This window comes from Rattus norvegicus, chromosome 4 (assembly GCF_036323735.1).
Source record: "Rattus norvegicus strain BN/NHsdMcwi chromosome 4, GRCr8, whole genome shotgun sequence".
NCBI lineage: Eukaryota > Metazoa > Chordata > Mammalia > Rodentia > Muridae > Rattus > Rattus norvegicus.
The window spans coordinates 32,960,574-32,984,513 of NC_086022.1; the positions used below are offsets into that span (position 1 = coordinate 32,960,574).

Sequence of the window (23,940 nt, forward strand, 5' to 3'; positions counted from 1 at the left end):
CTAAATTGTATAATAGCTTATTTCTGAAGTTTATTTACTATATTCAACTTCATCCGTTCAGATTTCAGTCCATTCTCTATGATGTATTTATAATGGTACTCTTTATAAATAGTTCTCTTTTAATACCAGATTAAAGACTCCAGCAATTTGAGGATTAATGGGCAGTCCTCCAAATAACCTCTGACTGAACTAAATGGCATTGATTCCTTGGCAGATGGTTTTGACTAGAGAGTTGAAAACCGAGAAGTTCAGACTGCAAAAGGCCAGAAGAAAGGAAGGGGCATTACTACTTTATATTGCAAGCTGACTAAATGGTTCTCTCCCTTCAAATCTCCTGGCAGGTGTGGGAAGAGAAATGCTTAGTTTAATCACATTAGGGAAGATTATGAAGAAGCTTTAAAATCCTAAGCCTGGCGTGTGGAATGAGCAGTGTTCGGAGAGTTTGTTCTTGAGGAGTTGGTTATCACAGGCAATTTGAAAGAAAACCCAAAAGCAGCTTCCCTGGTAAGTACAGAGCAGAGGGATGGGCTTCGTGTGTGTGTGTGTGTGTTTGGTACAGCAGTTCATGTGTGTATGCTTATAGTCTATCTTTATCACAGACAAAAGATGCCGGTGATCAACATCGAGGACCTGACAGAAAAGGACAAGTTGAAGATGGAGGTGGACCAGCTCAAGAAGGAAGTGACCCTGGAAAGAGTGATGGTGAGTGAGTGACCTCTCCAATTCACCGGAAAAGACAGCGTGGCAAATACCCACACCTCCCAATTCCGTTAGCGTATGCTGGAACAGATCAATGTATCTAAAAGTAAATTCTTAGTGGAAAACAGAATCAGTGCTGAAGAAAGGTAATAATTAAATTTATTTCAAGAGTTAGATTCTAAACCCGAGGGTTAGAAAGCTAGTTTTCCCAGTCCAAGTGTGGCTCTTGGCCTGCTTTGGTACGACTACTGAGCTGAGGAATGTCTTACACCTTTACAGAAAGACCAAGAAGATAATAGGGGAAAAATTGAAACAGAGATAGGGTTTTACCTAAGCACTCAAATGAAACAAGGCATTGAGATATTTTGGTTTTGTTCCCATAAGTTGATTATTCTTCATTTTGTACAATATTTGACGTCGTCCATGTATTTAAAAGTACAGCCTCAATCTCCCCAGCCTTGCTCTGGTCAGTCACAAATAATTACATTCTAGTCTTCCTGTGCAAATAAAGATGATTTCAGCCCCAAAACCTCACTGGTTTCTCCTAAAAACATCTGTTAGCTCTTGAGAATAGTGACCTGGGGTCTCTGCATTAAATGGAATAGAAAGGAAAAGGGAATGGACATCTTTCCCGCAACAGTGACTGAATCTCAAGAAGTGTAGATTTGTGTTAGGTACTCTCTCTTCATTTTAGGAATATGTCTATCTATGCATCCTTATGAGGAAAGAGTGAAAAGAGTCTATCTGCTTGCCATGCATTGCTCAGACCTTACTACTAAGCAAACACATTTAAGATTTTAGTTTTATTTTATAACTTCCCCCAACTCTCGTGATACTCCTTCCACAGAGACAAAAACCAGATTTGGAATAAAGATAAACTCAAATAGGCAATCAGCACAATAGAACACACAGGCCAAAATCCTTATCACATCAACGAGCTCCTGGGTGTCCTTTGGTCAGCAATGTGAATATTTTCAGGTTTATTCATTACCTTGGAGTTTTTATTTGGGGGAAAACATGACATACACCACCTCTCCAACTATTCAGAAGAGTCTCGATTTTGCAAGTTTAAATAACAATGTTAGTTTGTAAACCTCACTGTCTTCTCTGTGCTGTGTTGTCTTCCCACTACTGCTTTTTTTTTATTCCTTTTCTTCTGCCACCACCTCCAATACAGATTTTTTTTTTGCTGTATATTCACACACATCTGTTGCTCTAGTCTATTCATGCTGCTATAAGAGGTTAGAACAGACCGCATGCCTTTGCAGAAGTGGTGAATCATTTTGATGTTATTCTCTACGTTCTGGAACTGTGCTTATCCAAGTCCAGGGCCTGTGCTTTCATTCCCAGGTAGTGTCTCCTCAGTGTGTCCCTACAGGGTAAAAGGGATGAGGAGCAGCTGCTCTGGTGACCCTTCCTCCTCGGCGCTAATGCTGATAATGAGCTGACCCTCAGGGTGCGAGCAACTGTCAAAGGCTTCATCTCCTAGTGTCACTAGACTGGGACTATTTCCAAATATAGAATCTAGAGTGCACACATATATTTACGCACGTATACAAATGAACATTTATGTGTATGTGGTACACAATTTTACTGAAAAAGGCCACTGTTTACATGACTTACAAATTGGTCACTGCACTGTCAACAATTCAGATCTATGTTACTGTCATAAAAAAAGCATTGATTGAGTATAAAATGAATTGAGGGTAAAAGCCATGGATAACTTGGACTCTTTTGAATACATACATGTGCGTATTACCTATAGAGATACAGCACTGAAGCCTGCCTGTTTTCTAAATCACAATTATGAAACTATTAGTGAATGAGGAGCAATTTTATAAACCAAATGAGTGCCCATTCCAGCACACATTCCCTCGTTAAGCATCAATTGAGCACAGGCTCTGTTGCCCGCGTTATACTAAACAAAATAGCCAAAGTCAGTGACCGCTTGGATCACGTGCCACGCAGTTATGAGCAGTTGCTGTGGTTGAATTTAAAACTGTGTGTTTGCACTTCTGAGAACCTGACTCTGAGAATGTGCCAGGAATTTAGCAACTCTTCACTCTCATCCATCTTTACACTAAATGTTTAGGAAGAGAAGGGAGACTTACTTTGGAGAATTCCCCGACTTGTGTTTCTTTGACAAAGCCAGAGGAAGAGCCCACTAGAAATGGTTAGCTCAAGGTCAGCTTTCTCTCCTCCAGAAACATCTAGAAGGGAGGTGTGGGAATGATTATTTTTTCCTACCCTGAAAAATACACGTGCACTGGCAGGAGCAGAGGGAATCATCTTTAAAAAGTTGCAACCTAGAAATGTATTGTAGTAAATACATTTCTATCATCTGCAGACCTCTGTTGTAAAACAAATGAGTTACCTCTGTCTCCTTTCTTTTAAGGTTTCCAAATGTTGTGAAGAAGTAAGAGATTATATTGAAGAAAGATCTAGAGAAGACCCTCTAGTGAAGGGGATTCCAGAGGACAAAAATCCCTTCAAGGAGCTCAAGGGAGGCTGTGTGATTTCCTAGGCAGGGGTGCAGATTTCTTAGAATAGTTAGAATTTTAATGATAATGCAAACTGTTCTATAAAATTAAACTTGTATATGTTGTTTAAATTGATAAACTTCAAGTTTTAATAAAAATGAAGATGCAATAATATGTATACTCAGTTTTTTCATGAAGTATTTCGCCTAAGGTTTAACAAATAATAATATTGAATAATAATACTGATGAGCCCTGCTTTAGAAACAGTGTATTCTGATTGCCTGGGTGGTTTTATATTTCTTCATTTTCCTTTCAATATTAATGATACTCTCCTAGAACTTTTATAGTTAAACATATTTTATTCTCAACATTTCACTAGCTTACAGGAGTAGGCATTCTACTGTTTCCATACATGGATGATCTATTTCGGTAGAAAATTATATATATATATAAAACTATATATATATATAACTACATATATATATATAAAACTATATAACTACATATATATATAACATATATATATATAAATTCTTTTTTTTATTAACTTGAGTATTTCTTATATACACTTCGAGTGTTATTCCCTTTCCCGGTTTCCGGGCAAAAATCCTCCTCCCCCCTTCCCCCTCCCCTTCCTTATGGGTGTTCCCCTCCCAACCCTCCCCCCATTGCCGCCCTCCCCCCAACAGTCTAGTTCACTGGGGGTTCAGTCTTAGCAGGACCCAGGGCTTCCCCTCCCACTGGTGCTCTTACTAAGATATTCATTGCTACCTATGAGGTCAGAGTCCAGGGTCAGTCCGTGTATAGTCTTTAGGTAGTGGCTTAGTCCCTGGAAGCTCTGGTTGCTTGGCATTGTTGTACATATGGGGTCTCGAGCCCCTTCAAGCTCTCCCAGTTCTTTCTCTGATTCCTTCAACGGGGGTTCTAGTCTCAGTTCATTGGTTTGCTGCTGACATTCACCTCTGTATTTGCTGTATTCTGGCTGTGTCTCTCAGGAGCGATCTACATCCGGCTCCTGTCAGTCTGCACTTCTTTGCTTCATCCATCTTGTCTAATTGGGTGGCTGTATATGTATGGGCCACATGTGGGGCAGGCTGTGAATGGGTGTTCCTTCAGGCTCTGTTTTAATCTTTGCCTCTCTATTCCTTGCCAAGGGTATTCTTGTTCCCCTTTTAAAGAAGGCGTGAAACATTCACATTTTGATCATCCGTCTTGAGTTTCATTTGTTCTAGGCATCTAGGGTAATTCAAGCATTTGGGCTAATAGCCACTTATCAATGAGTGCATACCATGTATGTCTTTCTGTGATTGGGTTAGCTCACTCAGAATGATATTTTCCAGTTCCAACCATTTGCCTACGAATTTCATAAAGCCGTTGTTTTTGATAGCTGAGTAATATTCCATTGTGTAGATGTACCACATTTTCTGTATCCATTCCTCTGTTGAAGGGAATCTGGGTTCTTTCCATTTTCTGGCTATTATAAATAAGGCTGCGATGAACATAGTGGAGCACGTGTCTTTTTTATATGTTGGGGCATCTTTTGGGTATATGCCCAAAAGAGGTATAGCTGGATCCTCAGGCAGTTTAATGTCCAATTTTCTGAGGAACCTCCAGACTCATTTCCAGAATGGTTGTACCAGTCTGCAATCCCACCAACAATGGAGGAGTGTTCCTCTTTCTCCGCATCCTCGCCAGCATCTGCTGTCACCTGAGTTTTTGATCTTAGCCATTCTCACTGGTGTGAGGTGAAATCTCAGGGTTGTTTTGATTTGCATTTCCCTTATGACTAAAGATGTTGAACATTTCTTTAGGTGTTTCTCAGCCATTCGGCATTCCTCAGCTGTGAATTCTTTGTTTAGCTCTGAACCCCATTTTTAATAGGGTTATTTGTCTCCCTGCGGTCTAACTTCTTGAGTTCTTTGTATATTTTGGATATAAGGCCTCTATCTGTTGTAGGATTGGTAAAGATCTTTTCCCAATCTGTTGGTTGCCGTTTTGTCCTAACCACAGTGTCCTTTGCCTTACAGAAGCTTTGCAGTTTTATGAGATCCCATTTGTCGATTCTTGATCTTAGAGCATAAGCCATTGGTGTTTTGTTCAGGAAATTTTTTCCAGTGCCCATGTGTTCCAGATGCTTCCCTAGTTTTTCTTCTATTAGTTTGAGTGTGTCTGGTTTGATGTGGAGGTCCTTGATCCACTTGGACTTAAGCTTTGTACAGGGTGATAAGCATGGATCGATCTGCATTCTTCTACATATTGACCTCCAGTTGAACCAGCACCATTTGCTGAAAATGCTATCTTTTTTCCATTTGATGGTTTTGGCTCCTTTGTCAAAAATCAAGTGACCATAGGTGTGTGGGTTCATTTCTGGGTCTTCAATTCTATTCCATTGGTCTATCTGTCTGTCTCTGTACCAATACCATGCAGTTTTTATCAATATTGCTCTGTAATACTGCTTGAGTTCAAGTGATAGTGATTCCCCCTGAAGTCCTTTTATTGTTGAGGATAGTTTTAGCTATCCTGGGTTTTTTGTTATTCCAGATGAATTTGCAAATTGTTCTGTCTAACTCTTTGAAGAATTGGATTGGTATTTTGATGGGGATTGCATTGAATCTGTAGATCGCTTTTGGTAAAATGGCCATTTTTACTATATTGATCCTGCCAATCCATGAGCATGGGAGATCTTTCCATCTTCTAAGGTCTTCTTCAATTTCTTTCTTCAGTGTCTTATAGTTCTTATTGTACAAATCTTTTACTTGCTTGGTTAAAGTCACACCGAGGTACTTTATATTATTTGGGTCTATTATGAAGGGTGTCGTTTCCCTAATTTCTTTCTCGGCTTGTTTCTCTTTTGTGTAGAGGAAGGCTACTGATTTATTTGAGTTAATGTTATACCCAGCCATTTGCTGAAGTTGTTTATCAGCTTTAGTAGTTCTCTGGTGGAACTTTTGGGATCACTTAAATATACTATCATATCATCTGCAAATAGTGATTTTTTGACTTCTTCTTTTCCGATCTGTATCCCCTTGACCTCCTTTTGTTGTCTGATTGCTCTGGCTAGAACTTCAAGAACTATATTGAATAAGTAGGGAGAGAGTGGGCAGCCTTGTCTAGTCCCTGATTTTAGTGGGATTGCTTCAAGTTTCTCTCCATTTAGTTTAATGTTAGCAACTGGTTTGCTGTATATGGCTTTCACTATGTTTAGGTATGGGCCTTGAATTCCTATTCTTTCCAGGACTTTTATCATGAAGGGGTGTTGAATTTTGTCAAATGCTTTCTCAGCATCTAATGAAATGATCATGTGGTTTTGTTCTTTCAGTTTGTTTATATAATGGATCACGTTAATGGTTTTCCGTATATTAAACCATCCCTACATGCCTGGGATGGAGCCTACTTGATCATGGTGGATGATTGTTTTGATGTGCTCTTGGATTCGGTTTGCCAGAATTTTATTGAGTATTTTTGCGTCGATATTCATAAGGGAAATTGGTCTGAAGTTCTCTTTCTTTGTTGTGTCTTTGTGTGATTTAGGTATAAGAGTAATTGTGGCTTCATAGAAGGAATTCGGTAGTGCTCCATCTGTTTCAATTTTGTGGAATAGTTTGGATAATATTGGTATGAGGTCTTCTATGAATGTCTGATAGAATTCTGCACTAAACCCGTCTGGACCTGGGCTCTTTTTGGTTGGAAGACCTTTAATGACTGCTTCTATTTCCTTAGGAGTTATGGGGTTGTTTAACTGGTTTATCTGTTCCTGATTTAACTTCGGTACCTGGTATCTGTCTAGGAAATTGTCCATTTCCTGTAGATTTTCAATTTTTGTTGAATATAGGCTTTTATAGTAAGATCTGATGATTTTTTGAATTTCCTCTGAATCTGTAGTTATGTCTCCCTTTTCATTTCTGATTTTGTTAATTTGGACACACTCTCTGTGTCCTCTTGTTAGTCTGGCTAAGGGTTTATCTATCTTGTGGATTTTCTCAAAGAACCAACTTTTGGTTCTGTTGATTCTTTCTATGGTCCTTTTTGTTTCTACTTGGTTAATTTCAGCTCTGAGTTTGATTATTTCCTGCCTTCTACTCCTCCTGGGTGTATTTGCCTCTTTTTGTTCTAGAGCTTTTAGGTGTGCTGTCAAGCTGCTGACATATGCTCTTTCCTGTTTCTTTCTGTAGGCACTCAGCGCTATGAATTTTCCTCTTAGCACAGCTTTCATTGTGTCCCATAATTTTGGGTATGTTGTACCTTCATTTTCATTAAATTCTAAAAAGTCTTTAATTTCTTTCTTTATTTCTTCCTTGACCAGGTTATCATTGAGTAGAGCATTGTTCAATTTCCACGTATATGTGGGCATTCTTCCCTTATTGTTATTGAAGACCAGTTTTAGGCCGTGGTGGTCTGATAGCACGCATGGGATTATTTCTATCTTTCTGTACCTGTTGAGGCCTGTTTTTTGACCAATTATATGGTCAATTTTGGAGAAAGTACCATGAGTAGCTGAGAAGAAGGTATATCCTTTTGCTTTAGGATAGAATGTTGTATAAATATCCGTTAAGTCCATTTGTCTCATGTCTTCTCTTAGTCTGTCTATGTCTCTGTTTAATTTCTGTTTCCATGATCTGTCCATTGATGAGAGTGGGGTGTTGAAATCTCCTACTATTATTGTATGAGGTGCAATGTGTGTTTTGAGCTTTAGTAAGGTTTCTTTTACGTATGTAGGTGCCCTTGTATTTGGGGCATAGATATTTAGGATTGAGAGTTCATCTTGGTGGATTTTTCCTTTGATGAATATGAAGTGTCCTTCCTTATCTTTTTTGATGACTTTTATTTGAAAATTGATTTTTTCTGATATTAGAATGGCAACTCCAGCTTGCTTCTTCTGACCATTTGCTTGGAAAGTTGTTTTCCAGCCTTTCACTCTGAGGTAGTGTCTGTCTTTGTCTCTGAGGTGTGTTTCCTGTAGGCAGCAGAATGCAGGGTCCTCGTTGCGTATCCAGTTTGTTAATCTATGTCTCTTTATTGGGGAGTTGAGGCCATTGATGTTGAGAGATATTAAGGAATAGTGATTATTTCTTCCTCTCGTATTCATATTTGGATGTGAGGTTATGTTTGTGTGCTTTTCTTCTCTTTATTTTGTTGCCAAGACGATTAGTTTCTTGCTTCTTCTAGGGTATAGCTTGACTCCTTATGTTGGGCTTTACCATTTATTATCCTTTGTAGTGCTGGATTTGTAGAAAGATATTGTGTAAATTTGTTTTTGTCATGGAATATCTTGGTTTCTCCATCTATGTTAATTGAGAGTTTTGCAGGATACAGTAACCTGGGCTGGCATTTGTGTTCTCTTAGGGTCTGTATGACATCTGTCCTGGATCTTCTGGCCTTCATAGTTTCTGGCGAAAAGTCTGGTGTGATTCTGATAGGTCTGCCTTTATATGTTACTCGACCTTTTTCCCTTACTGCTTTTAATATTCTTTCTTTATTTTGTGCGTTTGGTGTTTTGACTATTATGTGACCGGTGGTGTTTCTTTTCTGGTCCAATCTATTTGGAGTTCTGTAGGCTTCTTGTATGCCTATGGGTATCTCTTTTCTTAGGTTAGGGAAGTTTTCTTCTATGATTTTGTTGACCATATTTACTGGTCCTTTGAGCTGGGAGTCTTCACTCTCTTCTATACCTATTATCCTTAGGCTTGATCTTCTCATTGAGTCCTGGATTTCCTGTATGTTTTGGACCAGTAGCTTTTTCCGCTTTACATTATCTTTGACAGTTGAGTCAATGATTTCTATGGAATCTTCTGCTCCTGAGATTCTCTCTTCCATCTCCTGTATTCTGTTGGTGAAGCTTGTATCTACAGCTCCTTGTCTCTTCTTTTGGTTTTCTATATCCAGGGTTGTTTCCATGTGTTCTTTCTTTATTTCTTCTATTTCCATTTTTAATTCCTTCAACTGTTTGATTGTGTTTTCCTGGAATTCTTTCAGGGATTTTTGTGACTCCTCTCTATGGGCTTCTACTTGTTTATTTATGATTTCCTGGAATTCTTTCAGGGATTTTTGTGACTCCTCTCTATGGGCTTCTACTTGTTTATTTATGTTTTCCTGGAATTCTTTCAGGCATTTTTGTGATTCCTCTCTGTAGGCTTCTACTTGTTCTCTAAGGGAGTTCTTCACGTCTTTCTTGAAGTCCTCCAGCATCATGATCAAATATGATTTTGAAACTAGATCTTGCTTTTCTGGTGTGTTTGGATGTTCCATGTTTGTTTTGGTGGGAGAATTGGGCTCCGATGGTGCCATGTAGTCTTGGTTTCTGTTGTTTGGATTCGTGTGCTTGCCTCTCGCCATCAGATTATCTCTAGTGTTACTTTGTTCTGCTATTTCTGGCAGTGGCTAGACTGCCCTATAAGCCTGTGTGTCAGGAGTGCTGTAGACCTGTTTTCCTGTTTTCTTTCAGCCTGTTATGGCAACAGAGTGTTCTGCTTTCGGGCGTGTAGTTTTCCCTCTCTACAGGTCTTCAGCTGTTCCTGTGGGCCTGTGTCTTGAGTTCACCAGACAGGTCACTTGCAGCAGAAAAGTTGGTCTTACCTGTGGTCCCGAGGCTCAAGTTTGCTTGCGGGGTGCTGCCCAAGAGCTCTCCGTGGCAGCAGCAACCAGGAAGATCTGTTCCGCCCTTTCCGGGAGCCTCCATGCACCAGGGTTCCAGATGGCGTTTGGTGTTTTCCTCTGGCGTCTGAGATGTGTATGCAGAGTGCAGTCTCTTCTGGTTTCCCAGGCGTGTCTGCCTCTCTGAGGGTTTAGCTCTCCCTCCCACGGGATTTGGGTGCAGAGAACTGTTTATCCGGTCTCGAGCTTCAACTTTCGAGAATCAGGCGAAAGCAGTTTCAGAGGTTCAGTCCATCGTCATCGTGGCAGGAAGCATGGCAGCATGCAGGCAGACATGGGACTGGAAGAGCCAAGCTTGATCTGAAGGCAGCCAGAATGAATCTATCTTCCGCACTAGGCAGAGCTTGAGCACAGAAGCATATATATAAATTCTTGAAACGTTACTGGTTCTTTCTTTTTCCCCTTACCCCAATCAATACAGCTATTGTTTTTGAAAACATTTTTAAAAAATTTTTTTAAATTTATTTTTTAATTAATATTTTTTAATTTTAAAATTAATTTTTAATTGGATATTTTTTATTTACATTTCAAATGTTATTCCATTTCCCAGTTTCCTGAACATAAGCCCCCTATTTCAACCCCTCCCCTTCTTCTATAAGGGTGTTCCCCTCCCCAACCACCCCCTTCTTGCCCCCAACATTCCCCTACAATGGGGAGGGTCCAGCCTTGGTAGGACTAAGGGCTTCTCCTTCCATTGGTGAATAGGACTGTTGTTAACATAGCCTCATATATATCCTTACCCTGTTCATCCTGTCACTAATGATGTGACTTTTTCCCAGAGTGCCAACTGGATTCAAAGTTCAGTCTGCAGTCACAGAACACAGTAAATTTAACCAGCAACCCAACAGGTTATGAGCACAGGGTTTGGAGACAAGAAGTCTGCCTTTGTCGCTCTCCTGCTTGACAGACTTTGGTTGTTTCATCCTCCTTCCTAAGCACAGTTTCTTCTCCATGAAGATGAAGATAATCCTGGTTGAGGATATAGCCAAACCACTCAGCGTATATTATCTGACACAATAACTGTGAGACCCAGTAACTAATAGCTATGAACTATCATGAACTGAGAGAACTAGAAAAAAACATTCAAAGTGTTATCAATTATAACTCTTTCCACTCCGTTCCCAAACAAAGCATTTTATTACCAATGTTTCCTTATTGATACCTCTCATGGACAGTGATATTTGAATGCTTTGGTCATCAGAATACTGCAAGACAAATTGATGGCCATCCTTTTGGAGACAGAAAGCAAACTGTGAACTATTTTTGGTTCTGGCAGACAGTCTGAAGCTCAGTTCAGTGCTCTCCCACTAGATCATAGGAAATACTCTATCCAACCCCTTTTCTCCCAAGCAGGCAAACAATAGACTTAGGGTACAGGGCAGAAGTCTGAGGTCAGGGCTCAGGATCATGGACAGAGGACTACTACATACTCTTCTGCATGTCTTCATTTGAGAAACCTGTGTCATAAAGACTCCAGGCTAAATTATGCATTCTCATCCATTTTTCTTGTGGAGAAATTACTTCTCTTCTCCTATTTAGAAGTGCAGAAGCCCTGCATCCCACCAACCCCAGCATTTCCATCCACCTTCCCCACTCTCTGTTCCTCCACAGCAACATCACCAGCCATTGTACTATTACGTGTAATTATTTATTGGACAGAAGTTTGTCTTTAGGGGTTTCGCACCTGCAAGTTATTGTTTATTCTGTAGTTTTTATCCTACAACTTGATGCAGATGCTGAAGTACGATAGTTCAAAGTTAAAACCTCAGCTCTTCCCTGTACTGAGAATCTTGGGCAAGCAAATCCAACGCTCCAAAATGTCCTTTTGAAATGTATACAATGAAGTAGGGGTGATCTTTATTTGAGTTTTTTTAATCTCTTAGCTCAGAAATAGTCACACAGGAGGCTTAACCAAATGGACTGCTGTAATCCCTATAGAGTTCCTATACAGATAAGAGTAACTTTCAGGATGCCCTGATTTTCCCATTGAAATTTGACCATGTTGATCTCCTCATCTGAAATGTCTCTCCACTCCACTGAAATGAATGTCTCTTCAGCCCTCTGAAAGCTGTCTTTTCTGACACAATTCCTTTTACTCCCTCAAGATTATATTTATATACCCTTGAAATCATTTAGTATTACTTTACTTTGCACCATAGAGTCTTCATTTTAATGCTATATCATAATTCCCCGAAGCCTAAAGTTTGAAACAGCCGAACCTAATACAAATTGTCACTAGAATTATACTGATTTCATTAATCTTTAGTACACCTAAGATCAGGAAACCACGTACCTGTCAAATGTTTATATTGGACAAGGCAGAATTCTTACGGCACTAGGCTAAGTTTGTTCTTGATTAAAAATACATGTTGACGGATTCTCAGTAAGAAAGAATTCAAAGGAGAGAATGGCAGAGAAAGATATCCAGGAAGAAGGAAATGAAGCTGCGACTGTTCCCCCCAGACACCACAGCTGCAGCTGGCAGTGACTCTGTTTTCTTTAAAAGTTTTCATTTCAGGGCCAGAGGTCACTTGGAGAACTGGAGAACTGGCTAATACAGTCAAAAGCACAGCCAAAAACAAAGAACAACAGAAGTCTCCTAAAACGCTTCACTACGTGAATCTCCAACCAAGCCTAGTGTCGTGTTAGTAGAATGAGGAATTACGGAGTCTATCCTTTGAATCACGTAGGCTTTGAGGTGCAAACATGTAGCTGAGTTCATGATGTAGCGAAAGGCAGAGAAGATGAGAAGGAAGAGAAGGAAGAGGGATGAAGAGCAGGAAGAGTAGCAAAAAGGGGAGGAGAAAACGGCCCTAGTTTTATTTGCATTGAGTTGATTTTAGTCAACTTTTTGAAAATTCTGATCTCAAGTTCCATCAGTTCCAGAAGAGAGTCATAATACGTGAAAACTGGCTAACTTTACCAAACAGAATTATCCTTTGTGATATGGTCATAAAGTCTTATAGAACAATGTAGGGGAAGGAAACTGGTTGGTATAGTTAGTTGTTAATCGCTGTGGAGGTGTTTAATTCTGTGACTTGAAGGCACCTCTGTCTAAAACAGAAAACTCATGGAAAGGGTTAACCTTTAATGAGCATACAGTTCTAGAAGTTGTCCTGGGATTGCTTTTTTTTTTTTAAATCAGACACCAATAAATATCAAATGAATCCAGAGTAAAACAAATATGTGCTGAAATATCTTTCTTAAAGAAACGGTCATTTTAATAACTTGTCCTATTACCATTTATTTTTATGATTTCAGAAGCCAGATTTTTGAATGTGACCTAATTTATTTTTTCCTACCAAAGAAAAGCAGAAAAAGAATGTGTTTTTATTTTTTATATTTTTTTTACACACATGATAACATAAGGTCAGAACACTGTTCCGAGAATTCAAGTTATCATTTTTTAAACTGCAACATAACTTCTTTTGGTATGTTTATAAAACTTCCTTCATATGATTTTTAGCAGTAAACTTGATACATTTGGAAGATAATTTTGAAGAAAATGGAAAATTTTGAAAATTTAATTTCATGATCATGTTTTTTCTTTTTTTTCTCTTTTTTTACAGTTTAAAAGTGCAAATGGTTGCTTTTCTATCTGTGAGTGTGTGAGTGGCTGTGTGTATTAGTGTGTGTGTGTGTGTGTGTATAGTGTATGTTTGTTTATATGTGTATATGGAGACCAGACATCAACACCAGGTATCTACTACTATTAGTTTTAACTGTATTTTGTTATTCTGTTGAGATAGTCTTTGATAGCTTTGCACATGTATGTAGGACACTCTGATTACTTTCTCCACACACTAACTTGTTTTGTTCTCATGTGATCGACACTCAGCTCCCAGGTCCCTTTTCACACCTGAGTCTTATTGTTTCCTTTTGTGACCCAGTGACTTTAATCAGGGCCATCTGTCAGCCCTCGAGTATGGAAATGGACTGGTGAGCTGAAGTGTAGAGGGATTTCCAGTGGGGAGACAACTAAAATAGTAGCTCCCATCCCCCCCATCTCACACTCCTTTGGCACCACATCCTCCACATTTCCTGAGCCCCTGGGAGGACAGCATAGATGTCTTTCTTAGGACTTAGCAGTCATGCTTCACTTGCTTTCAAGTTCTTTAGCAGCCATGACTCTCTGCATTCACTGGCCTTCGCCAGAAAGTGGATCATCTGGTCCAGACTGAGAGTAGCACTTGTCTACGAATAGAAACTTTTCTTGGAAGGCTGTTTGACTGTATACCAGTTTAGCTAAGTAATATTATTAAGTTACCCTCAAAGACTATGACCTCTCCAACAACCACCACATGAGTTTTGTTCATACAGATTTGTACTACCTAGCACAAATTTCCTCGTGCGGAGCCAGCCTTCAGTACAAGTGGTCCCTCCCACAACTCTGGCACCGTTACTGCACAAACGTATGTACACCTCACGTTTTTGCGATAGATTTTTTCCTTCTTAAAGATTATTTTATTCGTTTATATTTCAAATGATACCCCCCTCCCAGTTACCCCTCCATACCCCCACATCCTATCCCCTCTCCCCCCTCCCCTTTGCCTCTATGAGGGTCTTCTTCCACCACTCATGCACTCTTGCTCACCAATCTAGCATCCCCCAATGCTGGGGCACCAAGCCTCCACAAGACCAAGGGCCTCCCCTCCCTCTAATGTCAGATAAGGCCATCCTCTGCTACATAAGTATTTGGAACCATGGATCCAAATGATATACTCTTTGGTTGGTGGTTTAGTCTCTGGGGGCTTGGGATGCATTCTTAAACTGAACACAGAACTTCTCATCTTGCAAGACTGAGTAGTTAGTTAGCCAGGAAGCTCCAGGAATCCACTTTTATCTGTTACAACCCACTATAGATTAATAACAAGCTCCACTACTCTGGTCTTACATGCTTATTAGGGATCTGAATTTAAGTCCTCATCTCCCTACCATTTTTTTTATTTATTAACCAGATTGCTATAGATTTTGGCCAGAAGGCTGTGAGATGCTTAAGGGAAATTTATTCTGTCTACAACTGTAGTTTCCTTATGGTATGACTTAATATCACACTCATACTACTCTCTAAATAACCTTTTCATGGAGTAATGCAAGTGTAAAGTTGTAACCACAGTTGAATCAGCCAGTACACACTTAATTGTTTTTTAACAAAATATAACTTTTTAAATGTTACATACTTAGCATGTATGAAACACTGAGTCCTCAGAACAATGGCAGTAACAGTGACAGGAAGGAAAGAGCTAAAACCAATGGCACTCCTTTGGAATATTGGTGATGGAGCCTCCCCATAAGGATACTTAAGAAGTCTCCTTACTGTAACTCATCTCTGGAAGGTGAACTCAGGACTTAAAGTTAGATGTCTACAGGTCCCTCCAATATTTTTAAAGTTACATCATCATTTTACCACTCAAAACCAAATTAACGATGAAACATTTTCACATTTTAGATTACCTCATTCAGAAAGGTATGCTGTGAATTTTCTGAGAACGAAAGCAAAAATATAGATGAATACATAAAACTGAAGTCTCATATACTGAGGAAAATGCTCACGAACCAATACGGATTTATAAACATGTATCCCTGCACGAAACTAGCTGATTAACAAAGAAGAGATTTACCAGCCAAAATAGTCTATCATTTAATGCAGACATACGTACTTTTATTTTCTTCTCCAACTTACCTAATTTTTTTTTTTCGGAGCTGGGGACCGAACCCAGGGCCTTGTGCTTGCTAGGCAAGCGCTCTACCACTGAGCTAAATCCCCAACCCCAACTTACCTAATTTTGGTATAGGATTTATTTTCTTTAGCCCACGTTCATCTAAGTTACTTTCACTAGCTTTCCTTAAGCTATTTTTAGCCAACCTTTTCAAGTTAAGAAATAGGGGGTTTAAAACAAGGACTGGGCTCTTCAGACAGACATGAGTTTGTTTTGACAATTCACTAACAAGCCAAACTTGGCCAGATAGTCCAACTCTAAACCTGCAAGATTCTGGTAATTCAAATACAGAAAGTTGGGCGTCTAAATATTTCCTTTGTGAAAAAGATTGAACGTGTTTAGGTCGTCGTAGAGGCACCACATACCTCAGCATCTCACTCCCTTCCCTGACTCATAATTTTAAAATTAGAAAACTTGCAGTGACTTTCACTCTGCTGGCTTTGGGGAGAGTTGGAAGGAGTACCAAGCAGCACTCATTAAATAGCACATTGTCCTTTTCATGTTAATATATTCAGCGAGTATGGTCAGCAGAGCCTAGTGAGAAACTGTGCAAAGTTCGTGCTCACTAAACAATAACGGGTGTCTGAGGTCGGGTATCCTGATTCAGTTAAGGGCTCCACTCTTCATTCAAATTAGTTGGGAGGTTGTCTCTGGGAAAAAAGGGACGTGATGTACAGCAAGGGCAGGTTTCCTTCATATACATTGTACTTTACTTCTCGTCTTTGAGCACTATGACCGAGGGAACTAGTGAAAGGTTGACCTTGCCTGCTTAAATATTTCCCAGTAGACACTTTCCTGGCTGTCCAAGGCTGCACTTTGTGAACCACGCTTTCCAGAATGTAGGAAAAACTCTCCTAAGTGACTCTGCTGCTGACATCCAGAAAAGGAAGTCCGCCAGGAATTCAAAACTTTAAAAGCAAGAAAACTGCCCTTTTCCCCTTCCTGTAGAGGGTTATTCCCAAGCCTTGAAGGGGTGGTAGAAACTCTGGAGGGGGTTTTGAGCCTTGGTTAGACTTCTCGTGGTGTCCTCTTATCCTCCCAGAGTTACACAGCATCTTCCTTCCCCAAAAGTGAAATTCTATTATTGAGAATTCAGATGGTCATTTAACGACAGGAAACACCCGCATCTCAAACCGCTTCTTTCCTCTAAACATATTTTTGTGAAAGGCCTTTTTGAGCTTTTAGGAAGCCATATGGAATGTGTCAACACAATTCTAGTGTATGCTTCTGAAACCTAGCTAGGTTCCATGTTACTCTCTCTTTTCCCCCAAATATCCACTTTCCCACTACGCATATGGAAAAGTTACATGCTGTGTATTTTTAAAACTTGGAGAGGTGAAGGACCATTAGTTATTTCCTGCTGAGTAGTGAGTGTCCTTTTCCTGGCTTTAAACAAAACCCGGATGTAAGTTGGACATGGACACACACACACACACACACACACACTAAAGGAACAAAAGTAAAACTTTTGTCTCCAGCCCAGCAGCAACTCCCCTGGGCGTGGCAAGGGTCCTGAGCCAGTCCTGCCCAGATCTGTGACCTGGTTCTGCAGGGTCTGCAGCCTTCCAGGAGCAGCCAGGAAGATGTCTCAAACTTAACCCTCTGCAAGCTGCCAGGCTAAAGGGCTGGTAGAGCCTGGAGAAGCCGCCCTGAGGTTGCTTGGAGTCTGGGAAAGGCCATCGGGAGCAGGCTTGGGCAGGAAGCTGAGCCCCCGGGGAGCTGAGAGCTGCGGTTCGAGCCAGTCACGTCCTGCGCACGGAGGGCGGGTAGCCTCGGCCCGCCGGTATTTGGGGAAGCGTCCCAGTTCTAGGCGCTTCCAGTGGCTGCCTTGCACAAGTGACTTCTGGGCCCAGCTCTGGGGCAAAGATGCCCGCCCTTCACATTGAGGATCTGCCGGAAAAGGAAAAACTGAAGATGGAGGTTGAGCAACTTCGCAAAGAAGTGAAGTTGCAGAGACAACAGGTAAGCTGGCTGCCTATTCCAGAATCCCCTCTCAGAAATGAGCCAAGGTCAGGATTACCAGAATAAACTATGGGGGAGGGGGTGTCTCTTCTTCTGGAAGCTTCTCTTTAAGGGGGCTTTAAGGAGGCTGGCAGCTGCTAAATAATATGGGGAAATTGCAAAAGGTGAGAAGAACCAGGAACTAAGAAGGGATTTATATATAAAGCCAAATGTCATCAAGACACAGTCCCAAACAGGGGAGACAAACAAATCCCAAAACGGGCAGCTACCTTCCATCCTGCAGAGGATCGTGGATGACAAATTTTCTAAAGCCACGTTTCAAAATCCCCCAACTTTAGCTTTGATTTTGTGAAGACCCTGATTCCACTGGGTCTTGAGAGCAAGCTGCCTGAGTTTCCGTTATTTACCAATTGTGTGCAATTTCCAATTTGTCTTGTAAGTGTGTGAAATGATTAATATCGTGCTTTCTGTATTTACTTATAAACACGTAATTTTGTTTATACTGCACGGCATATGGCTGCAAACTAAACTAACTAACTAACTAACTAACTAAACAACTAGCTACATGCTGGATGTGGTGGTACATGCCTATAATTCTCAGTCACTTAGGAGGTGGAGGCAGGAGGGTCAAGAGTTCCAGGCCACCTTGGCCAGTCAAGAAAAAAACACTCAGGAGTCTTCACTGAAATTCCATGGATAACTTGGAATTTCTACTTCAATTTTTGTCTGGTGGCAGGGGCCTTTATTACATTAAACTTCTTTTCCCTCTCTGTCAAGAAATCCGTAGTTTAGAAAAAGGCTTTTGGATAGTTTGTTCACTTTGAAGAAAAGTATTCTTTTCCCCCGGAGCAAGAAAATTTGAACTGACGTTGTTTCTTTTATTATTATTACTTTTACGTTTTTATGGTCCTGGTCAGTCTGCCCTCTCCCAGATCCACATCCCCCCACCCCATGCCAGGACTTGCCACTTCCTGGGGCTTCAAGTCTCTCCAGGGTTAGGGGCATCTTCTCTCACTAAGGCCAGACCAGGTAGTCCTCTGCTGTAGATGTGTCCAGTGGGGGTGGGGCTGGGGCTCTACCAACTAGTGCTTGCTGCCTGGTTGGTGACTCAGTGTCTGAGAGATCTCAGGGGTCCCTGTTAGTTGAGACCGCTGGTCTTCCTATGAGGTCGTCCTCCTCCTCAGCTTCTTCCAGCCTTTTTTTATGGGCTGATGTTGTTTGTAATAGTTTGGGGTTACTAGGGTTCAAACTTCAGGCACTGTGTATGTGGTCACCTCTGAGTCACACCTCAGGCTCTTTGATTTTTACCTTCTGTTCACACTTTAATATTTGCAAAAAAAATGAACAGAAATGAAGCAGATGATATAAACAGGCTCCAAACACATTCACGATAAGCCTTAATACTCCTCAGTGGTTACTGGGAGATGCTGGAAGTTGTTGAGTTTTACAGTTTTACGCATTTACCCCCTCAAATGCAGCTCCCTGCTTCATACAAATTCACACTCTTCCAAGATTTTACAGTGGGATATCATATTTTTCCTGTCACTTTAAGAAATCATGTGATTAGAGGAATAAGCCAGTTGATAGGACTAACAGATCATGTTATTTCTTGGAGGGGGCTGTCTTGGCTGATGACAAAGCCCTCAGTTTGGACAGGGTCAGCCAGAGGGATTGCACATGAAACAGCATGGTGTATAGTGTGTGCTTAAATAATGCTTAACCTTTGCAAAGCTGGAAGGTCTTACATCATTGTGTCGAATTCACAGGCTAGAGGAAAGGACAAGTTCCAAAGTTGACATCAGGCAGCATCCTGGGTGTGTCAACGTAAAACTCAAGCATCTTTTTTTACAGTTTTCCCCAGTCAGTCACTGCAGGCCTAGGGTACACCCTACATCACAGGTCTCTCATTTCAGAAAATTCTAGGTGTCTGCTAGGAAGACAGAAGTATTTAGAGTGGTTCTTCCTAGACACGAAGAGGATTGTGGAACTCCTTCCAGTTCCCAAATGTTTTATTTTCAGTATAGAGGATTATATTGATGCTGGGCAAGCACTGTGGTGCTTGGATTACACTCAACCCCTCACTTGAAAGACACAAAACCCCTTTGTCCCAGAGAAGAAGCCAGGTCCTCACTTACAGCCACAGAGGACCCTTAAGGCAGGTACTTCAGTTGTCTTTCCCCAGCATCTTCCAGATCAGCCTTTCAATCCTTGGTTGACACCTGGGCTATGTGCTCTGCTCAGGCCAAACCCAGATACACAGGTTACATCTGGCTGCAGCTAATTAATTATTGGTCAGATGTACTCTCTCGATCCTAGAAGGAGCAATTACCCACTTTTCGAGATTATGGATATTTTCAGAACCCCAGCGAAAGAGCCTTTGCAAGAAGAGTGGGGACCCGGATCGTACTCAGGTGTTTCACTCGAACCACAGACTCTGAATCTTTACACTCCCTTACCAGCACTGAGCACTCCCTTAGAACATACAAACTGTGACTCCCAGCATTAGATTCTTGCAAAGACAGAACTTATCACATTTTAATTCCTGTAACTGTTCGACCCGCTTTTAAATTTTGGGTCCGTTCTACACACGGCCATGCAACCAGAGCTTTAGGGTTTGGGGAGGAAATAATGAAACAACGGGATTCCCACTTCTGTTTATTTTTGAGTGTCGCTTTTTAATTGCTCGTTGGTGTTTCATAATTATGCAAAAATGTGTTAGCACTGTGGTAGCTGCACTTGTTTATAAATAGTGATGCATCTTTCGAGATACATATGTATACATGTTTAGAGAGATTCACTCAAAGGCCGCTTTTCATAAATCTCTCACTTTTACTTTCAACATAGTACTTGCAAAACAGACACTTTGGACACACTCAGCCTTGCTTTTCATTTCCAGTTTATTCTCTTTTAAAAAAAAAAGATTTAAATCTGCAACTTGTCTCTAAGGATAGAATTTTAAAGAGACTCTTCAATCCCGTCCCATGAGAAGAAAAGTTTAAGTTGACTCCCTAAACTCTGTAGTCTCAGATTGTCCCACTAAGCCTCTAGGAAAGCCTTTAATACAATAATTGGCTGATTCATCAGAGGAGTTTTGAGCCAAGACTTGGAGTGAGGTGGATAGACAAACCTAACATCCTTTGTCAGCCTTTCCCTGCCACTGCTCTGCATATGACTCTGACTCCATGGAGTTCTGGAGTATGACGTGACCTACTCACTTCAGTGAGTCATGTGGTACAACACAACCCTGCACAGTCCGCAGGGACTGCCTAATGGCTGCCCTTTATCCAGAGAATTTGAACACAGCAGATCCGTTGTATTTGCATTTTAGAGAGTAAGGAAATCATGGAATGAGTATGAATAGAAAATTTCATGGGGAACTATTAATACAATGATTTTCAATCATTTGTTACTTGAACAATATTTCTCTCATAGATTGTATGGCATATATAAATAGAATAAAATAATGATTTAGACTAGGAAAATATTTTTTTAAAGTATGGTTTGTGAGACTATGTGAACCTCACCCCAACCCCCCTCCCAAAAAAGCAAAAGCAAACAAACAAACAAAACAATCAGTGGTGAAGTTCAATTTCCTTGACATAATTTGTTTCTTCTGATCTCCTCTCCCTATACTCCAGGTGTCTAAATGTTCTGAGGAAATAAAGAACTACATTGAAGAACGTTCTGGAGAGGATCCTCTGGTAAAGGGAATTCCAGAAGACAAGAATCCCTTCAAAGAAAAGGGCAGCTGTGTCATTTCCTAAGGAACTCTGGAGGGAAATTGTTTTCAGTTGGGTCAGATTGTTCTTTTGTTTAATTTTTCCCCCAAATGAAGCCAAAGTGTGTGTGAAGAATTGAGGAAAAAATGAAATCGAGAAAAAGACTGTCATATAAGCACTCTCCAAGCACTTTGTGCATAGAACAAACCTGCTTCTCACCCACACACCCTCTCTCAGAGGAGAGCACCTGAGTGCAGTTATGGGATGAAGGCCTGGCTCTCCCTTTCAATATACTGCTTGCTGTCTCCAATAAAGTTTTACCTTGAAAAAAAAATCAATGGTAGTGACCTAAGATAGCACCTTTTATTCATTAACTCTTGAGTTTCCTTCTATAACCTGTCCAGTGTTTGGGGTTTATGTCATAAGATTAGGAATATAAATGACGTGGTTTGCAACACAGCTCTCCCTTACTCATGTGTTTACAATGCCAAAGTCTGACTTCTGGAATGTGTTAGATTTAACTATTAGAGAACCCAGCGGGTAGGATTCCTAATGACATTAACAGGAGTCAGGTGGTGAGTCAGGAACTTTGCCAAACCAAGTCGACATTAGCACATCCCTGGTTTGCGATGATTCAGTTCAAAATATCCCTGCAGCAGTGTCCTTGGGAAATGGGACAAGTATGTGAATGGGAAAAAGAACCCTCATCCAAGAATGCTGGCTGCCAGGGCTAGTTCTTTTGCTGACCCAGATCTACATTCCTTGTTCTCTCCAGGTCTGGGGATGGTTCCTCTTTAGTTCTGTGGCCTCTGGGTAGATGTTTGAATGTCTTCCACCTCTTCCTCCTCTTCCTCCTCTTCCTCCTCTTCCTCCTCTTCCTCCTTTTCCCTTTTCCCCTCCTTCATCTTTTATCTTCTCCAAAAGATACAGTGAATTTTGACTAATTTAAAAAGATCAATTGGATGTTTTCCTGTCATTGTGAAAGCTCACCATGTCTTCTTTTCCTCCTCTATTGCTGCTGTCCATTACAAGCCCCTCCTTCCAATCAATGGCCCCACTTTCTATGGCAAGTTGAGCTTCTGTAGTTTTAAGTACAATTCATGCTGAGGTCATTATGAAGGCACCTGTGACTAAGACAGCAATGAAAGAGACATTTCTTCCTCTGGAAAAAACTTTTCTCATTTCCCCCGTCTCTTGTTTTGGGATTGTTAGAGATTTGGAATGAAAGTGAAATAAAATCTTTACAAATAGGTTCTGGTTCAACTATGTCTAGTTACTAACATGCTCTATGGCATTAAATGTGGTATCCAAAGACTATATTTCTCCTAGAGTGAAAAGCTTATCTGTTCTCTGGGTTAAGTTTGCAGGTTTTCTTTCCCAGCCAAGTCAGAGAGCCCATGCCTTCAACAGCTTCCTGGAGTCTGTCAGCCTTCTCACTTGGGAAGTCTGGTTTTTCCCCCTGTCAACAAGAGAACAGGATACTCAGGCTTTTGAAAAAGTAATTATATAAGACTTAACACAGGGACAGTTTCCTGCCATTTTCCAAATGACGACATCAGTTGGGGCTACTGGAACCAAGGGATAATTTTAGTTCAGAGCACCATCTACTATGGGGTGGGTTGAAGAGTACTCAGGCCATGTTTCTTCCAAGCACCACGGAACAACTGATAATTCAGGTCTGTTTTTGCTTTTGAACACTTAACATTTAATGTGCCATGTGATTGTTGTGTCTTGGTGCTTATAAAGTTTTATTCTAATAAGCGGGTCATTTCTTCCTAATTGTCTATCACATTTTATGTTTTGCATAAGGAAGAAAAAGTATTCTATTTACTCATACTACACAACCAATAATCTTTTACAAAGGTCAAAACAAAACCTTTATTATTTAACTACTCTCAGAACAGCTCATACCAATCTGGATCCTGTATTTCCATCCATATACCAGGCCAGCCGTTCATGAGAATTCCACAACCTACATTTTGTTTCTTATGTCTCTTTCAATCATATAAACAACTTAGTCAGCCAACTTCTGTTTTCCCAGTAAATACCCAAGCTTGTAGGCTTTACTTGATATGTTTCTGTTCTCTTTCATCTTTTAACTTTGCCAACAAAGAGTGACATAGTATTATGTGTTTCAAGTGATAAATGATAACTTGCAATGGGAAAATATGAAAAAGTGCTTATTTGAATATGTTGTAGAAGAATACTTAGCAAGTGAGAATTTATTAAGCAGAATTTAAATTATGTGTTCAGTTCCTTTCAACGATATGATTGTGTAATCAATCAGCATTAGAGCACAAATGGTTGCTATGTTTTATGCATTGAGTGAGTCTCAAAACCTATGGGCTCAAGACAATTTATTAATTTCTCCTGTTATGGATCATACTTTTGGTGTCAAGTCTAAAAATTATATGCATGTTCCTAGCCTTCTATACTTTTTCCTACATGGCTTCTAGAAGGTTTATGTTGTAAGTCTGTAAGTCATGTTGAGTCAGTTTTCAAGTAAATTGTATTGTTTTGATAGAGAGCTCGCTTGTTTACAGATTGCTGTGATAATAACTCCCTCCTCTGGCACCCTTTATTGAAGAGGCTCTCAATCCTTCCTTAAATAGCGCTTGCATTTTTGTCAAAGTTCACCGGTAATGTCTCTGTGTTCATTTCTCATTCATGTACTTTCGTATCTGTTATATCAGGACTTCTGTCCTCACT

General features: G+C 40.4%; 2 protein-coding genes across 2 annotated transcripts; both read left to right on the forward strand.

The window, feature by feature from the left end:
* Positions 1-371: 371 nt before the first annotated feature.
* On the forward strand, positions 372-3,357 carry Gngt1 (G protein subunit gamma transducin 1). The gene is made up of 3 exons (NM_001135777.1): positions 372-504; positions 600-702; positions 3,095-3,357. Exons 2-3 carry the CDS (start codon positions 607-609, stop codon positions 3,221-3,223), a joined length of 225 nt encoding a protein of 74 aa, NP_001129249.1. The 5' UTR covers positions 372-504; positions 600-606; the 3' UTR covers positions 3,224-3,357.
* Positions 3,358-17,107: 13,750 nt separating this feature from the next.
* On the forward strand, positions 17,108-22,548 carry Gng11 (G protein subunit gamma 11). Its single transcript, NM_022396.2, has 2 exons — positions 17,108-17,512; positions 21,151-22,548. Exons 1-2 carry the CDS (start codon positions 17,417-17,419, stop codon positions 21,274-21,276), a joined length of 222 nt encoding a protein of 73 aa, NP_071791.1. The 5' UTR covers positions 17,108-17,416; the 3' UTR covers positions 21,277-22,548.
* Positions 22,549-23,940: the final 1,392 nt, after the last annotated feature.

What these genes read in the sequence shown, in the direction of transcription:
- Gngt1 (NM_001135777.1), top strand. Translation starts at nt 607, where the DNA reads ATGCCGGTGATCAACATCGAGGACCTGACAGAAAAGGACAAGTTGAAG. An exon ending in TGACCCTGGAAAGAGTGATG is followed by an intron (nt 703 to 3,094) that starts GTGAGTGAGTGA and finishes CTTTCTTTTAAG; the next exon opens with GTTTCCAAATGTTGTGAAGA.
- Gng11 (NM_022396.2), top strand. Translation starts at nt 17,417, where the DNA reads ATGCCCGCCCTTCACATTGAGGATCTGCCGGAAAAGGAAAAACTGAAG. An exon ending in TGAAGTTGCAGAGACAACAG is followed by an intron (nt 17,513 to 21,150) that starts GTAAGCTGGCTG and finishes CCTATACTCCAG; the next exon opens with GTGTCTAAATGTTCTGAGGA.